The sequence below is a fragment of the Quercus suber genome, unplaced genomic scaffold (genome assembly GCF_002906115.3).
Source record: "Quercus suber isolate HL8 unplaced genomic scaffold, Cork oak 2.0 scaffold_286, whole genome shotgun sequence".
Classification (NCBI taxonomy): Eukaryota; Viridiplantae; Streptophyta; class Magnoliopsida; order Fagales; family Fagaceae; genus Quercus; species Quercus suber.
In genome coordinates, this window is record NW_027069742.1 from 803,728 (window position 1) to 821,247 (window position 17,520).

Here is a 17,520-nt window from a genome sequence, read left to right on the forward strand (position 1 = left end):
GCTCAAGGCCTAATATAAAAATTTGGACTCTTATCCTCACAATAGCCCTTCAAAATTCCAGTTTTTCTCTCACATCCGAGGAGAAGAAGGGGGATTTTGATTTGCCTCTAAAATTGAGGGCTAGAAATGTCAAAACACTTGAATTTACACGTGTGGGAGTATGGTTTTGTGTGCTTCATCATTGATTCTGACGTTTTGGAATCCCCGAAGTGCCATTAATTGCTCCAGGTGGTACTATGTCTTTAGTATCCAACGGTGAGACATAGATCCAACGGACAATATTTTTCCTCAGGATTTGGGCGGGATAATTCCCACTCATTTTTTGCCTCCTATATAAAGCTTCAAAGGAAATCATTTTTCCTTTACTTCACAATCTCTCAGACTCTCCAACAAACTCAAACATTCAAACTCACAAAACCTACTAAATCATCAAAATCTTGTTTCTTTAGAAATCTTTGAGAACCCTTCTAAAGATTTCAAGGATCATCCTCCACCTTAGTTCGTGTAAGTTTTAACTTCTTCGAACCCTTTTTTTTCTCCTTGGCCTTCAAATTCTCATTTCCCAGTTGTCGTTTCCAATATTTTCCGTTTTTATTCATTCGAAATGTGTAGATTTAAGTATTTGGTGGACATCCCTACCATGATAGAAATATTTAAAGAGACGTATCACATACCGCAGGAAGTAGTCTTGCGGTATTGTCCCCCGAAAGGAATAGCAACTGACCGAGAGGTGAGAGAAGTCATAATCCCTATGATAGCCTTCATAGAAGGAGGAATGACTCTCCTTATGGGTCGCATTACAAGAGATTACCTTCGTAACCATAGGCTTTGTCCCCACCAGTGCGTACCTAACCTCTTTAGGATCCTAGGAGCGATTGATGCTCTGAACCAGCACTTAGGCTTGGGGCTCACCTAGCTTGATGTAGTTCATATGTACGAGTGTCATAAACAAAAGGGGGCAGGACTTTACCTTAAATCCCGATTCGACATCGTCAGGCTCATCTCCTATCTTCCCAAGTCTAACAAGGGGATGAAAGACAACTACCTAATCGTCTCGAGAGCGTGGCATGACAGTCTTCATTGCCCAACCCAACCAGGAGAGTCAGGTGGGATGTCCTAGATTTAAGTTCCCTAACAATAGATTTAGGTTCATCATCATTAGCTTTGTTTTTCTTCTCTATGTATTAGTGTTTTACTTTAAGTTTCTGACAATGCTTAGCTTTGTTGTGGTATTAACATATAGAAGGCACGGAGCTCCTCGGCTCAGCTTGACTAACGTAGCAGCCCTCAACTACCTGCTCAAATCCCAGATTTTTGTAAGTGAAGACGAGTAACTTCAAGTTGTCCATTTAATTTTGGATTTCAAACCCCTTTCCAACAAATTTCAAGAGATCGGCAACACTATAAGGGCGAATGATTATCGACTTGCTCGGATAGACGTATCTCGACCTAATTTCTTGTCACTATATGACCTTCCACCAGTAGATCACCCAGTCCCACAAGGTGTTCCTTTGGTCGCCCCACCAATTCAACAAGTACCCCTCGAAGTAGCAATAACTGAAGAAGGGATTGCATCTTCTGCTTCCTCGCTCGAAGAAGAGATTGATAAATTTCAATTCGAAGAAGAGGAAACATAGGAAATACAAGTGATTTTAATATCGAAAGTCGAGAAAGAACCAGATAGACATTCAAGTGTTCACACCCCTGCTCTTGTGATCACTTATTTAGAAGACAGTTCAGACGAAGAAAAGGAAGATATGGCTTCTAAAATAGATGGCAAAAGTCTAAAGGAGCTTATAAGGGGGAGGAATAAAGTAACCACCCCAAAGGAAGCCAACAAGTCCAAGCCCTGAGCAAATCTTCCTCTTCCCCCTCCTCAGATTCTTGTCAACCTTGGATTAAAGCCAATCCCTGAGCTGAAGAAGAAAAGGCCAAATAAACCTTGAGGAAGGCAAGGTGGGCCCTTCAAAGGAAAATAAGCAACAGAAAGTGGCTAAAGAACAACGAAGCAAAAGGTCTTCTTCTGTTAAAAGCCGAGAGGATCCTCTCTTGGCTGATATGCGTCAAGGACCGCACATATGGTCTCCTAAACTGGAGCTAGATGGTGCCCCTCTCCATTAGGACACCTCAGTCAGAAACTATCAAGGGGAGCAGGCAGATCTTATTGCTGAAGCCTTGGAGCAACCACTTCTCCTACCAAGAGATATGGATGCTTACAAGCGCTTCAATCAGCAAGAACTTTTCCTATCCCTTAAGAGGGATCTGGTTATGGTAAGTGATTCGATCTGCTTCTCTAAGTAAACATTTGATCATTCTTACTCGACCCTCTTCTTTGTTTTACACTAAATTTTTCCCATTCTGTTATATAGATTACCCAACAAATTTACTTGGCCGAAGAATGGAATAAGGATGCCCGCAATGAAGCCAAGGAGAAGGCCTATTCTCGGTCTGAGACTGAGAAAACTTTAGGTAATCTTAAGGAGGATTATGCTAAGCTGCCTGAGCAGCTGAAAGAGGTGATTAGGGCCAGGGATAGTGTTGATGCAAGCCTCAAGAATACTAAAAAGCAAGCCGAAGATCAACGCGAGCAATTGCATTTAACTGAAATTAATCTGGAAACAGAAAGGTAACTGGTGAAAGGTCTTCAAGCTGAGCTTCAGAAGGCTAGGGAGGCTGCCGAACTAGCCAAGGAGGCAGTCGAGACTAAGAAGCAAGCAGCATATAAGCTTGGGGTAAAGGAGACTCAAGTCAGACTCACAGAGGAGCTCTCTGTAGTATGCAGGGAATACTGTGACGTATATTGAGGTAAAGCCCTTGATGCTGCTGGGGTCCCTGTAGATTCTAACTTGAGGCGACCTAGGAACGTATATTACGAGATTGACATTTGCGAACTCCCAAGTCCTAACTCCTCTCATTCCGAACAAGCTCCAGAGGCATCAAAGCAACCTTTGGTTGACCAAGCCCTTCCTGCTCCCCTTAAAGCTCCTAAGGAATCCGACCAAGCTGGTGGCCAAGGCAGGAAAACAGAGGATCTTCAGGACAAGGGTAAGGTCCAGGGTAAAAAGAAAACTCCTTCTGAATCCAAGGATCAAGCCCCAAATGTTGCTGCCTCCCAACCAAGCTAGACTACTGATCCCTTGGCCTACAAAATGAAGTCTTAAATATTAGGACCTTTGTTGTTTTTACTTGTTTTTGTTTGTTTTTTCTTTTTTCTTTTTTCTTTTTTTAGTGTTGTAAGGGAATGAAAAATACTTTCTTTCTAATCTATGAAAGCATTCTTCTTTTATTTTCTATATCTTCACTATACATACAATAAGATTTATTGTTATTGTAGATAGGGTTGATCTGTTGCTACTTTAACTTGAGCAGACTCCACAACAATATCTTGCTAATAATGCAGATAACTTAACTAAATACTGGCAAAAATTGGGTTGTATAAGAATTAGTAATGAACTTATTAAGCAATGGAACGTATAGGTGTCTTTCATATTCTCTGATACTTAAGCAAATAATTAAGTACTCTACCTTACTTTGGAGTGTTAATCTAAGGACTTGATTAACTGTATAACACTTACAAAGAATGCCATTGGGCGTTAATTTTAAACCAAGCATATGGTCCGAGAGGCTTAACATGAGCCAGGATCCATTTAAACGCTTATAGAAGTTGTAATAGAGTATTAGCTAACTCATATCATCTGCTCCAAGGACTTTAGGCATGATTGAGTTTAAGATTGTTTACATTCCATGGACGTGGTATTACATGACCATCTAAGTCTTTTAAAAAACATGCCCCAATGCCAGTCCCTGAGGTAATACGGTATAGTCCTTCCCAATTGGGTCCTAACTTTCCCCAAGTTAGGTTCCTCATAGTGCCCATAACTTTCCTTAACACTAGATCACCAGGTGTTAAAGGCCTTAGCTTTGCTTTGGCATCATAACCTTGTTTAAGCTTTTGTTGGTAATATGCCAATTGGACCATTGCATTTTCCCTACTCTCTTCAATCAGGTCCAAATTCTTCTCTAGCTGCTCATTATTGTTACTCGGACTGAATGAACTAGTTCTTAACGTTAGGAAACCAGTCTCCAGAGGGATAACAGTCTCAGCCCCATAAGTCATTGAGAAGGGAGTCTCCCCAGTAGACCTACGAGGTGTTGTTCTATACATCTAGAGGACATGTGGCAGTTCTTCCACCTATTTGCCCTTCGTGTCATCTAGCATTTTCTTTAATCCATTTACTATAACCTTCTTAACAGATTCCGCTTGCCTATTCCCCTGGGGATAAGCAGGGGTAAAGTATCTATTCGTGATCCTCAATTCACAACAATAACTTCTGAACGCTTTGCTGTTAAACTGAAGGCCATTGTCCGAGATGAGAGTATAAGGAATCCCAAACCGAGTAACAATATTTTTCTGAACAAATCTCTTTACATCAACGTCTCTGATATTAGCTAGAGGTTCAGTTTCAACCCATTTGGTAAAATAATAGGTGCCAACTAGCAGATACTTCTTGTTTTCTACTGCTTTAGGGAATGGACCCACAATATCCAAGCCCCATTGAGCGAATGAACATAAGCTGGATAATGGATTAAGGATTCCCCTTGGTTGGTGTATGTTTGGTGCAAACCATTGACACTGATCGCACTTTTTCACATATTCGTGGGCCTCCTTTTGCATATTTGGCCACTAATAGCCTTAGGTAATGGCTCTATGTGCTAAGGATCTACCTCCAGTATGGCTTCCACAAATTCCTTCACGTAACTCCTCGAGGAGTGATTCAGCTGTCTCAGGATGTATACACAACAAATATGGCCCTAAAAAGGAATGTTTGTATAACTCCTGATTCTCGAACAGCCAGAACCGAGTGGCCTTTCTTCGTACCTTGTCAGTCTTTGACTTTTCTTCAGGCAAGATATCTTCCTTCAGGAATAGGACTATAGGGTCCATCTAGCTGGGCCCTACTCTAATTTGGTGAACTCGGACTGTCTCTTTTTTCATCTCTGTGGGTTTGTACAAATCCTTTACAAGGATAACCCGAGGCAGATTCTGTGCCGAGGAGGTCACAAGTGTGGCTAGGGAGTCAGCATGTGTGTTTTCACTCCTGGGGATGTGTAGCAAGTTGAAAGATTCGAACTTCGATTGCAGGCATCTAACTTGGCTTAAATATCCCTGCATTCTTTCATCTTTCACTTCAAATTCTCCTTTTACTTGGCCAACAACTAACCTTGAGTTCGAAAACACTTCCACTGCCTTTCCGTCCATCTTTTAAACCATGGTCATTCCCATCAATAGAGCTTTATATTCGACCTCATTACTTGTAGCCGAGAAGTCCAACCTCAATGATTTTTCAATGGTGATTTTCTCAGAGGATACCAGCACTAGTCCTACTCCGAAACCTTTATAATTCACAGCACCGTCAACGTACACCTCCCAGAATAAGGAACCTTGTTGGGAGATCATGCCAACCGATTTTTCATCCATGTTTTGCGTTGGTGCCAATTCTTCTAATAAGGGTTCAACGAACTCGGCCACTAGATCCGCAAGGACTTGACCCTTGATAGAAGTACGAGGCATGTACTTGATATCGAAAACCCCTAGAATGTACCCTATTTAGCTATCCTCCCTGTGTAATCAGCACTTCAGAGTATGGCTTTAAGCGGAAGCTGGGTGAGGATATATATGCTTGGAAATAGTGGGGTAACTTACATGTATCATGCACTACTGCTAGGATGGCTTTCTCTAGTGGTAAATAACGAACCTCGGCTTCATGCAGCGACTTACTCACATAATAAACTGGTAGTTGTACACCACGATCAACTCGTATCAATACCAAACTTATAGCATAAGAGGCCACAGCAATGTAGGCAAATAGGACCTCATTTGGCTCAGGACTAGACATGATTGGTGGCCGAGCCAGATAGTCTTTAAGTTGTTAAAAAGCTAAGGCACATTCTTTAGTCCACTCAAACCCCTTCCACTTGTTAATCAACAAGAAAAAAGGTCTGCATCTATCTGCTGATCGAGAGATAAATCAGTTCAAAGCAGTGGCCATTCCGGTCAATTTCTGCATTTTTTTTGGGATTTTGATGAGGTTGCAAACTGTTAATAGCCTTTATCTAGTCGAGATTGACCTCAATCCCTCAGTGAGTTACCATATAACCTAAGAATTTGCCTGATCCCACGACAAACGAGCACTTGGAAGCGTTTAGGCGCAACTTATATTTTCTAAGAATTTCAAAAATGTTTCCAAGGTCTCCCACATGCTCATAAACTGCCTTGCTTTTCACCACTGTGTCATCTATATAGATTTCAATACTCTTACCCAACTGTGGCTCAAACATCCTCGTCATCATTCTTTGGTAAGTGGATCCCGCGTTTTTCAAACCAAATGGCATTACTTTGTAGTAATAGTTTCCAATAGTTGTGACAAAAGCAGTCTTCTCCTAATCATTCAAGGCTAAAGGTATTTGGTGATATCCTTGAAAGGCATTCAGGAAACTCATCCGATGATGGCCAACAGTGGCATCCACTAGCTGGTCTATTTTAGGCATAGGGAATGGATCTTTAGGGCAAGCTTTATTCAAGTCCGTGAAATCTACACACACTCGCTATTTCTCATTCTTCTTCTTCACCACCACAGTATTCGCTATCCATTCAGGATAAAACACTTCTTTAATAGCTCAGCTTGCTTGAGCTTCGTTACTTTCTCTCATACTGCATCAACGTGTTCCTTGGATGGGCACCGAGGAGGCTATTTCCTAGGGGTGACCAATGGATTGACTTTCAAGTGGTGACATATGAATTTTGGATCCACCCCCGAGGCTTCATAAGCATTCCAGGCAAATACATCAATGTTTCTTCTAAGAAATTCTATCAGCTCTTCCTTCTCCTGAGGAGGCAACTGAGATCCAACCTGAAAAAACTTCTCCAGATCGTCCCTAATAGCAACTTTTACCAAATCTTCACACCTCGCCTCCTCGGTTCAATCATCGATGGGCAATGCCGGAGGTTTTAACTGCTATAAATCCTTTCCAATATGGGCCGAGGACTCAGCCTCGGGCTTATATTGAATGGCAGCCACTAAGTATTGTCTAGCTTCAGATTGATCTCCCAAAATTTCCTTAACCTGGCCTTCAGATAGATACTTAACCTTCTGATGCAGAGTAGAAGAGATAGCCCCTAACGTATGAAGCCAAGGTCTAGCCACGATTGCTATATAAGGTGAATACGCATCTACAACAATGAAATCTACCTCTACTATTTCCGGACTAGTTTGCACAAGTAGTCGTATTTGGCCCCTCGAGACAACGACTTTTTCATCGAAACTCACCAAGGGGGAACTATAGGGCGTTAAGTTCTCAGGTTTTAAATTCAGTCCCTTATAGAGGTCGGGGTACATTATCTCAGCTCCACTGCCTTGGTCCACCATCACCCTCTTTACATCATACCCTCCAATTCTAAAGGTGATTACCAAAGCATCGTCATGGGGTTGGATGCTTCTAATCTTATCCTTATCCGAGAAGCCTAAGACTGGTAGAATTTCCATTTTAGCCCTCTTCGGATCCTGATTAACGTCTCCTGTGGATAGACGGGCTATGGATATTACCCTAGATGGGCAAGATCCTGTTCTTCCCGGTGCAGCGAAGATGACATTGATAGTTCCCAAGGGGGATTCTAATCTTGCCTGGCTCCCCTGACCACTAGATTGATGTAGGAGTTGTTTTAATTTGCCCTCGCAAACAAGCTGGTCTAAGTGATCCCACAAACTCCTACAATCTTCTGTGGTATGCCCATGATCCTGATGGTACTAGCAATAGAGGTTATGATTGCATCTTTCAGGGTTTCCCATCATCTTATTCGGTCGTTTGAAGAACTGCTCATTTTTAATCTTCTCTAAAACTTGATGCACTAGCTCTCGGAACACGGTGTTGACTGCTTAAAGACTCGCCAACTCTGATTGTCCAACAAAATCTCTCCGTGGTCTATTGTTATTGTAACGATTCGACCTGAAATCCCTCCTCTCTTGAGGGATAACCTTATCCTTCCTTTTCCCCTACTGTTGATCCTCTTCAACCTTTTTATACTTATCAATCCTATCCATCAGTTGATGCACACTGGTGATAGGTTTGCCAGTCAGAGATTTCCTCAAACCATAGTCGATAGGGAGGCCGAGCTTAAAAGTACTGATGGCCACTTCATCGAAATTGCCATCCATCTTGTTAAACATCTCCTAATACCTATCTGAATACGCTTTCAGGGTCTCACCCTCTTGCATGTTCAAGGATAGCAGGGAAGCCAAAGGCTAAGCAACTCTACGACATGTGACAAAACGAGAACCAAATGCCTAAGTGAGCTCTTTGAAGGAATTTATAGAATCTGCTCTCAGGCTGTCAAACCATCTCATTGGAACTGGTCCTAGACTGTAGGAAAAAACCTTACACATCAAAGCTTCATCCTTAGAATTGACAGCCATTCTTTGGTTGAAATGGCTCACATGCTCCATAAGGTCTATTCGACCATTATAGATAGTGAACGTTGGCTGATGAAAATGACAAGGAAGTCTTGCCTCTTTAATCTTACGTGTGAAAGGCAACTTGGAGATTTGGTTTAGGGCCTTGCTCATAGCATCATTTCCTATGCCTCCGTGTGACGGGCTTCGAAACCATCATTTATGATAATGCTCATCCTCATAGGAAATGAATTCACTATGTGGGGTTCGAGACCTCCACCTGTAATTAACATCCTGTTCGTCATCGGAATAATTGTCAGAATTCAAAGAAGTCCGCTTCCTCTTTGCATGGCGTAGCTCCCTTTTTAATTGATCAATCTCTAGTTGCATGTTCTTGTTATTCTTTACATGGAAAATATGACTTCCACCTCGAGGTTGGTTTCGGTCAGTGTGTGTGGTATGCACACTACCTTCATGATCACCTCTCTATTTCAGGTTGAGAAAAGGATCACCGTGTTGGGATGTCCTAGATTCTGCTAGTTGTGGACCTGGTTCTACCATCGTCAACCGTTGCTTTCACTATCGCTCAAACTCTTCCCACAGATGGCACCAATTATAGGGTCACGATTTGTAGCCTAAGTCCAAAATATATGGGATGTGAGCTCAATAAGCCCAATACAATAAATTTGTAGAGAGTGGGTGAAAGAACTTGGCTATTTGTGAATTGGATAACGGCTAGTAAGGATTTAAAAGATGAACAAGCACAAAAACACATGTAAAACTCGATGAAATTAGTGTTTGAGGAGATGAACTATGATTTGAACTACTGTTCCTGAAAGCTAATATAGTCCTCAATGCTACAGTAATTCTTTTTCTCTCCTGTTTCACTATATTTTCTAATCCCCCCTCTTATGGGAAGTCTTTTACATTATATAGTTTCCTTTCAGACCATCTTGATCGTACACTTGTTAATCATCTAAGTCTTCACTTGAGTATATGTCTCATCAGACATCTTCTTTAACTCTCTGTGAATGGTGATGGTTGAGACTGCACTGTTCAGCGGTCTTCTCCACATAAATGCGGCCAGAAAAGTTGCTGCAATGCATTTAATGCAGTGGTAGCAGCTTTTCTTTTAGATATTTCTGTATTCTTATTACCTTTGTACGTGCCTGAAGTTCATCCTTATCGTTAGAACTTCCTGGAAGGTCACCTAAACCGCCCAAGTACCTGCTTAACTAATATTCATCGTATCCAAAAATGATATACTCCTCGGACTATATTCTTCCATCCTTTCCTTACGTGATTCTCAACTTTAGGCTTCTCTCAATCATTTACTCCTCCTTGGACATGTCCACATCCTCAAATAAAGCCCAAGACTCAATATACAAATTTGGACTCTTATCCTCACACTTGTTTTTCAAAAGGGTTTATCGTGTGCATTTTTCCTTTTGTTGTTGATTTGTTTTGTTTTTTCCTCTTTTTATTTGTCTAAACATGTTTTACACTTTCACTTCTTACTTTATTTCATCTGTTTTTCAAGTCATGTTTGTCTTATAACATAGTCACATGTTCTATCTTCACAAAGTCAAGGCTTGAGGATTTCAATTTCAAAAGCGGTAGATTTAAGAATTTATATATTATTTAAGTTTTATGGACGGAGAGACCGAAACTTCAGAGTTTGTAAGACCCATATCAGTTCTTCAGTTATCGGAGTTGTTCTTCACTTCTAAGGATGCAAGAAGGAAAGACATTTATTCAATTTTTTGGAAGCGATGAAGCTCCAAACTAAAAGAACTGAGTTAAGGAAAGTGAAACTAAGGAAAAGTGAAGGAAAAACATGAGTCTGGTGTGTACATAGTGATTGGGCCGTTGGAGTGCATGCGGAACTCTAACTTTGATATTGACAATACATACATGTGGGACCCAAGTAAATGAGCAAAATTGCGTAATTACCATCCTAACTCAGTTTTAAGAATCCGGAAACACAAAAAACTTGTTCATATAATAATTATACATATATAGAATCAAAGTAAAGCATTTATACTCACTCACCTCTTACCAATTATTTTTAGTATTTTTATACTTTTTTTTTTTATAAGGTTTTTTTTTTTAATACTTTTCTCAAGCTTCATATTTGACTTCATTACTTTTTTTGGTCATATGATTTTTTATTGAAAAAAAAAATCTAGAATATTTTCAGTTTTTAGAATCTCTTACTTTTTTCCATTGTGTATAAAAGATTATAAACACTCTCAAAACGAGTGCTAGCTAGTTGGTTTCTCATTTAAATGACGATAACGTTAAAACACTAATTGAAATAATAGCATCACATAACTTACAATGTTTTGCTCTTTATATTATTGTCATTATTATTATTATTATTATTATTGTCATCGTCGTTGTCATCATCATTATTATTACTAGTCGCGGACCCATGTATTGCACGTGATAATTATTTTATGGTGGTTTTATTATTATTATTATTTTACAATTTAAACTAATTTAATAAAGAGTAATGTATTTCGTAATCATATTTTATTTATTATAAGAACAATCATAAATCATAAATATAAATTTTGTCGTACCAAAATGAAAACAATACAATTTTTCCCAAAAAAAAAAAAAATTTGGCGAGAGTTTCAACCTATGGCGTCCGCTCCTAATAAATGCTCTTTATCATCAGACCAAAATATCAATTAGTTTTTGGTGTAGGCGGGGATTAAACCCCAAATCTCTTATACAATCATCAAAGACTTTATCAGTTGAGCTAACTAGAACCCACAATTTTTCTCAAAAATTCAAAAGGCAAGTTAATGAAATTTTTCATTTTTTAATAAAAGTTATTTATAACATTTTGTGAATCATTAAAAAGAATATAAAATTTGAAAATTATTCTTTTAGTTTTAAACAAACTTTCTCAAACCTTATTTTTTTCTACCTACAATCCAAAACACTGAAAAATGTAACTAAGAAAATTAATAAAACTTAACAATGATTAATTGGGCCAATTAGGAAAACAATTTGTTGTAATTTCATCCACCCAAAACATATTATTAAATAAACAATTATTAGCAAAATCTAAGAATTAAATTTCTATATATGCATTGTTATAAATTATAAAATAATAATAATTTGGCATGCTAACAATATTTTAAAGAATATAAATGCAACATGTCAGTATGGTGATCTATGTTTGATACATTATTACTAAAGTGACTACTACCAGGAGAATTCGGTCTTCAGATTCATTTGTGGTGACAACACCATTTTCATTTAAAGTAGTGCGTATATAGATATTAGAATTTTTGTTCGCAGTCTCACTATTATAATCATGTTGTCTCTATGTAGTGCTCCTCACAAATGGATCATCCTCCATATCTCTTGAATGGCCTAAAGAGAAATCAAATATAAGTAAATCTATAATACACACACACACACACATATATATTAAATTGAAGGCTTTAATAATATATAATAATAAAAAATGTAACTTTATGAAAAACCTACCAACAATACAATGTGAAGGTGACACAATCGTAAATGAAGCAAATCCTCTTTCTACAGAAAACTGTCCTCTCAAAGCATCAACATTGTTGAAGTTAGCATCTACTAAATGACTTCTATTAGTTGCCCAATAATTCATAGTCATTTGCCTATCCAACACAGTACCCCTATTCAACTGTAAGTCAGTAGAAATACGTTGAGTTGCAAGAGCATGAATATTGGTTGGATAATTGTGATTTCTCCTTGATGCAAGAATCATCCTTCTTCTCAATCGTGCATAATAAGAAGAATCCATAGTACCTACAAACCATCAGTTACTAACTATTATTATAGTGAAAAATAATTTCAAATAACTAGTGGATAATATGAACAACCTACACTACTAAAAATAATATGAGGACAATTTTAGAAAAAACATTTCATTTTATTTACAACTAACATTTAGACATACCTAAAGAAAACTTCCAGCTTTTGAACTTGCAATTTGATAGATAATCCGCAATAATTTGGTAGACAATATGAACAGCCTACACAACCAAAAAATAATATAAAAATGATTTTAGCATACCGAAAGATAATAAAAAAATATTTTACCATAGCCTTTTCATTATATTTATAATTGAGAGTTGGACATACTTGACGAAACAATCTAGCTTTTGAACTTGCAATTTAATAGAAAATCCATAATCAACTGGTAGAAAATATGAACAACCTACACAACCAAAAGATAAAATATAAAATATTTTAGTCTTCTTTTTTTGGGGTGCATTCATTTTGTTGTCATCTATTTATAGTGTCTTCCTGGTAGGTATGTAAGTTCACACATGTAGCACGAAGAGCATTTTTCTAAGACTATTTGGAAATTCCTGCCTTTATGCAGTTGCATTAAAAATGAAAATATAAATAAAATATCAAGCATTGTGGCTGCAAAACATAAATAAAAATTATGTGATATTTTTGCACCAGTCATGTTTTTCAATAAAAAATATCTAATCTCTAAACATATTACAATCTCATCTAGCGGTTATCTCAAAATCTGAATATCATGTGGTTCTAAAGAATTTGGAATTTTTATTGAATTATTTTACAATCTCATCTGATGGTTATCTCAAAATTTGAATATCATGTGGTTCTAAAGAATTTGGAAAATTTTTTATTTATAAAATTCCCCCATTTTTTCAACTTGTCTGGGTTCTATATTCTTTTGTATCATGGGAATGTAATTCAATAAAATTTCATATTAAAAGATAGACTCCCTAGCTACTAATGTGACTCCATAGTACCTACAAACCATCATTTACTAACCGTCATTATAGTAAAAGATCATTTCAAATAACTAGTGGATAATATGAACACCCTACCAATAATATGAGGACTATTTTAGCAAAGCATTTCATTTTAGAGAGACTTGAAGAAATATTCTAGCTTTTGTGAATTTGCAATTTAATAGATAATCTGTTATAATTTGGTAGAAACCAAAAGATAATATAAAAATTATTTTAGCACACCAAAAGATAATATAATCTCAATTTTATAATAGTCTTTTCATTAATTGAGAGTTGGACATACTTTACAAAACAATCCAGCTGTTAAACTTGCAATTTAATAGTAACCTGTAATCAGCTGGTAGAAATTATGAACAACCTACACAACCAAAACAAATATAAAAAATATTTTAGCATAGCCTTTTCATTTTATAGCTGTTGAACTTGCAATTTAATAGATATTTCGTAATCATCTGGTAGAAAATATGAACAACCTACACAACCAAATAAAAATATTAAAAAAAAAAAAATTAGCATAGCCTTTTCATTTTATTTATAATTAAAAGTCAAAAATACTTGAAGAAACAATCCAACTTAAAAACATGTAAATTAATAGGTAACTTGTGAGCAACTGGTGGGTAAAATAGTAATCAAAACGATGACAGATGTCCATATCATTGAACACCAAGACCTTCTCTCTTTTTTTCTTTTTTCTTTTTTCTTTTTTCTTTTCTTTTGATAAATGAACACAAACATTCACATACAAATACACACTTAAACACTAAAAAAAAAAAAATATGTCATCTATCTATATTGTCTTCCTGCTTGGTAAGTGAGTTCATACCAGTATCATGAAGACCATTTTTCTAAGACTATTTGGAGATTCTTGTCTTTATGCGGTTCTGTTAAAAATTAAAATATCACAAGGTAAGACTTAACCCAAAAACTTAAACTAAAATAGTTTTTTAGACCAACCTCATTTTTTTTAATCTCCCTCCGTTTTTGCTTTTTATCTACCTTTGTTTTTACTCTTTCACTTTATGTTAAAACCTTCCACTACCTATTTTGATCCCCCTTTGTATATGGTGTAATTAAATAGTCTGAAATTTTAATCAAGTATGTGAATTTGGGTCAAAAATTCATTAAATAACTTATTGCTCCACAATTGATATTCCCAACTGCTATAATTGTAGTTAACACCTTCCTTTTGAATGAGATCAATAGACAAAAAACCCAAAGCAATACCAGTTTTGTTTTTTGTAATTCGAAATGTATTATGTATATAACCATGTTTTGAAGCTTGGCCTTTGGTAGCAATTATTTCACAGAGTGGACCTCACAAGAAGACTAAATTACTGAACTTTTTTTAAGAATCAACTAAATTATTGAACTTAATGAGGTATATAAGGCGACATTCAGGAAATAATTAATTAACTATGTTCTAAGGCATTGGCATGCTTGCTGCAAAATGTCCTAGAGATTGATCTCAATGTTGATTTCTTTTTCCTTAGCTCACTGTCCTTAAATAGTAGTGACATTACATAAGAGGCATAGATTTTAAAAATAAAAAAAGGTTGCAGTTAATTAAAACTTCTCAATTTGAGGAAAATATCGCACCTACAATAGTTTAGAATGTGCCCATTAGGAAAAAATACCGCAAAAGATCCAAAGAATTTTCCAAACAACTCGATAAATAATTTGGGATACATCTCAAGGCTAAAAATGACTTAGACAGACATTTTACTACTCAAGGCACCATTTGAAGGACTTTGATGGAGATATATGGCTACATAGGGATGATAGACAACAAAGTAAAAATTTTAATCCAATTACCGTGGGTACCAATCTACACTAACACAAAACACTTGATAGAAGTGGAGACAAACAACAAAATGAAAACTCTAATCCCACAATCACAAAGGTGATGCAAACATTTTGACTCCAAATATTTATGGCAGCTTAGTTGCGGTTTCTGGCTACCGAGTGGACAAATTGTTTGAGATGGCGTACCATAGATTGTCAACAATTGCCATTGGGACCTCTTTATGCATTTTTATAACCATGGTCTTTTGTCCCATTTGGGCTGGCAGTGGGCTTCACGATTTGATTGTTCGTAACCTGGAAAAACTTGTTGACTCCCTGGACGGTATGCATGAACAAAGATCATTGATTGAACACTCAATATATAATTAATTCTCCTTATTCAAGCATAACCAAATTATACATAAAACACTTTGTCAACTTGAAATTCAAGATGTGTCGGCAAATACTTCAAAGATGATAAAACTAAGCTTGGCAATGAGGAAGATCCTAGTAAGAGAATGCAAGGCTTCAAATGTGTGCTTAATTCTAAGGCAACTAAAGAAGTCATGGTAGGTTGCTAACTATCCTAGTGGGTCAATTTGCTAGCAATAAGATAACTATTGAGTACTTAGTTTGTTAAATTTTATAATTCAATTGTACTGGCCAATCTTGCAAGATGGGAACCTGCACATGGCAGATTCAACTTTCGACATCCATGGAAACAGTACCTCAAGATTGGCACATCAATGCGTAAGTGTGCTTATTGCATTGAGGCTCTCAACAGTTGCATAAACTCAAAAATTCAGGTAAAACACTTTGGTTTTATGCATCATACATTGTTTACTTAAATTTCTTGTAACATTAATTCCAATATTTTTGCTTGGCCACAAGCACCAGACTATCTAAAGAAACATCTCAGTGATGAATGCATGGTATTGAGCACCAATTCTTCAAAGGTCCTGAAAGAATTGGTCATTACAATGAAAACTCTCACCAAATCATTCAAGATAGATTTATTAATTGGAGAGATGAACTTAGCTGTACAAAAACTTCAAGATTCCTTGAACTCTCTTCCCAATTCTTTCATTGGACCCACGGTGTCAACACTACAAGCTCCCAATCTCTTTTCCATATATCAATACTCTTATCAGCAGAGCCACTGCACAAAAACTCCCCCATTTGACACATACATAGGACAACCATTTGATGAGCTTTTGTCTCATTAACTAAAAGGTGACAAATTTAATATATAGATTCAATATAGCTACATGATTGTCACACTATTTCTAGGTTTTCACAACCTAGAATATCCCCAAAAGAACTCCGAATGAACATACCCACAAGAAGCAGTGCTCCAATTAAATAACCCAATAGTAACAAATTCAACACCCTAACAAAAATGATTTAGAAAGTAAATGTAACATAACAACCATCCACACCACAGCAAGAAATAGGCAGAAACAAATGTAGAAAGGGGAAAAAAAAAACAAAAAAAAACCATCAAGCAAAAGAATAGAGCACAAAGATGTAGGGATACCTCACCTCAATTGAACCACCCAGCTTGCATCAGTATTTATATAGATGTGAGGAGAGGAAGGAAGACAGAGAGGCTGCCGTTAAAAGCCAAAACAGAAGCTGAAACCGTAAAGCAGGAAGATGAAATCGTGACTCCGTGAGTGAAACGATAGAACAGAAGCTGAAACCGTGAGAATCAAAAGGTGGGGAAGGGGAAGGAACTAAACCTGAAACGATGAAACAAAACATGGTAGCTGGAATTTTAATTCGTGTAACAAAAGGGAATAGAATAAGTTGTAACCGTGAAAAGCAATCAAGTTTGACAAAGGGAGTTAGTTGAAAAGGCTTTGTGTGTGGGCTTAGGCTATATAGTGGATTTAAATGTATAAGAAGTGGACTTTAAAGTAGAAATAGGGCTGAAAATAATTTTAGTTTTATTAGCATTTTAAAATTGGTAAAATTATTTTAAAATTGAATCAAAAATTCAAAAAATAAAATGGAAATGACATAGCTGTTAACGTGGCTCAATGTGAGCGTAGCAACATTAAATGCTACGCTTCAGCTTTTAGTAATATATATATATAAATTATTATTATTATCACGGATGACATGGTCATCCATCGAATCTCCTATATTGAACTTCTCAAATCATCTTCATTAAAAACTAAAAGGAATTCTTTGTAATATTATAATAGCAATATCAGTGTAACTCATCATGATTCCTAACATATGATCTCTACAGTATACACTATCAATATTAAGAACAAAGCAACCCACAGACTACCAAAACTGAAGCATAAATTACAATCATGGCAAAAGCAGAAGCAAAAAAGCAGGCAAAATCAATTGTAAAAATCATCGGCAAATATTAAAACTCATGGCAGCAGCAGTTATCAATTGGCGAACATATCTAAGGAGAACCTAGTACAATAGAACCACCACTCAAGGTAATCTGTTGGGGCCAGTAGAAATTTCAGAGTAAAAAA

The 17,520-nt window shown here is 36.8% G+C and overlaps 1 protein-coding gene and 1 long non-coding RNA gene across 2 annotated transcripts; both read right to left on the bottom strand.

Annotated features, from left to right (window-relative positions):
* Window positions 1-7,016: 7,016 nt before the first annotated feature.
* On the bottom strand, window positions 7,017-8,213 carry LOC136071110 (uncharacterized). The gene is made up of 2 exons (XM_065782002.1): window positions 8,073-8,213; window positions 7,017-7,796 (listed from the first exon to the last, which is right to left on the bottom strand). The coding sequence occupies exons 1-2, from the start codon at window positions 8,211-8,213 to the stop codon at window positions 7,017-7,019; spliced, it is 921 nt and encodes a 306-aa protein (XP_065638074.1).
* Window positions 8,214-14,877: 6,664 nt separating this feature from the next.
* LOC136071119 (uncharacterized) lies at window positions 14,878-16,910 on the bottom strand. The gene is made up of 2 exons (XR_010632433.1): window positions 16,562-16,910; window positions 14,878-15,355 (listed from the first exon to the last, which is right to left on the bottom strand). It is a non-coding gene; the product is annotated as an uncharacterized LOC136071119 (long non-coding RNA).
* Window positions 16,911-17,520: the final 610 nt, after the last annotated feature.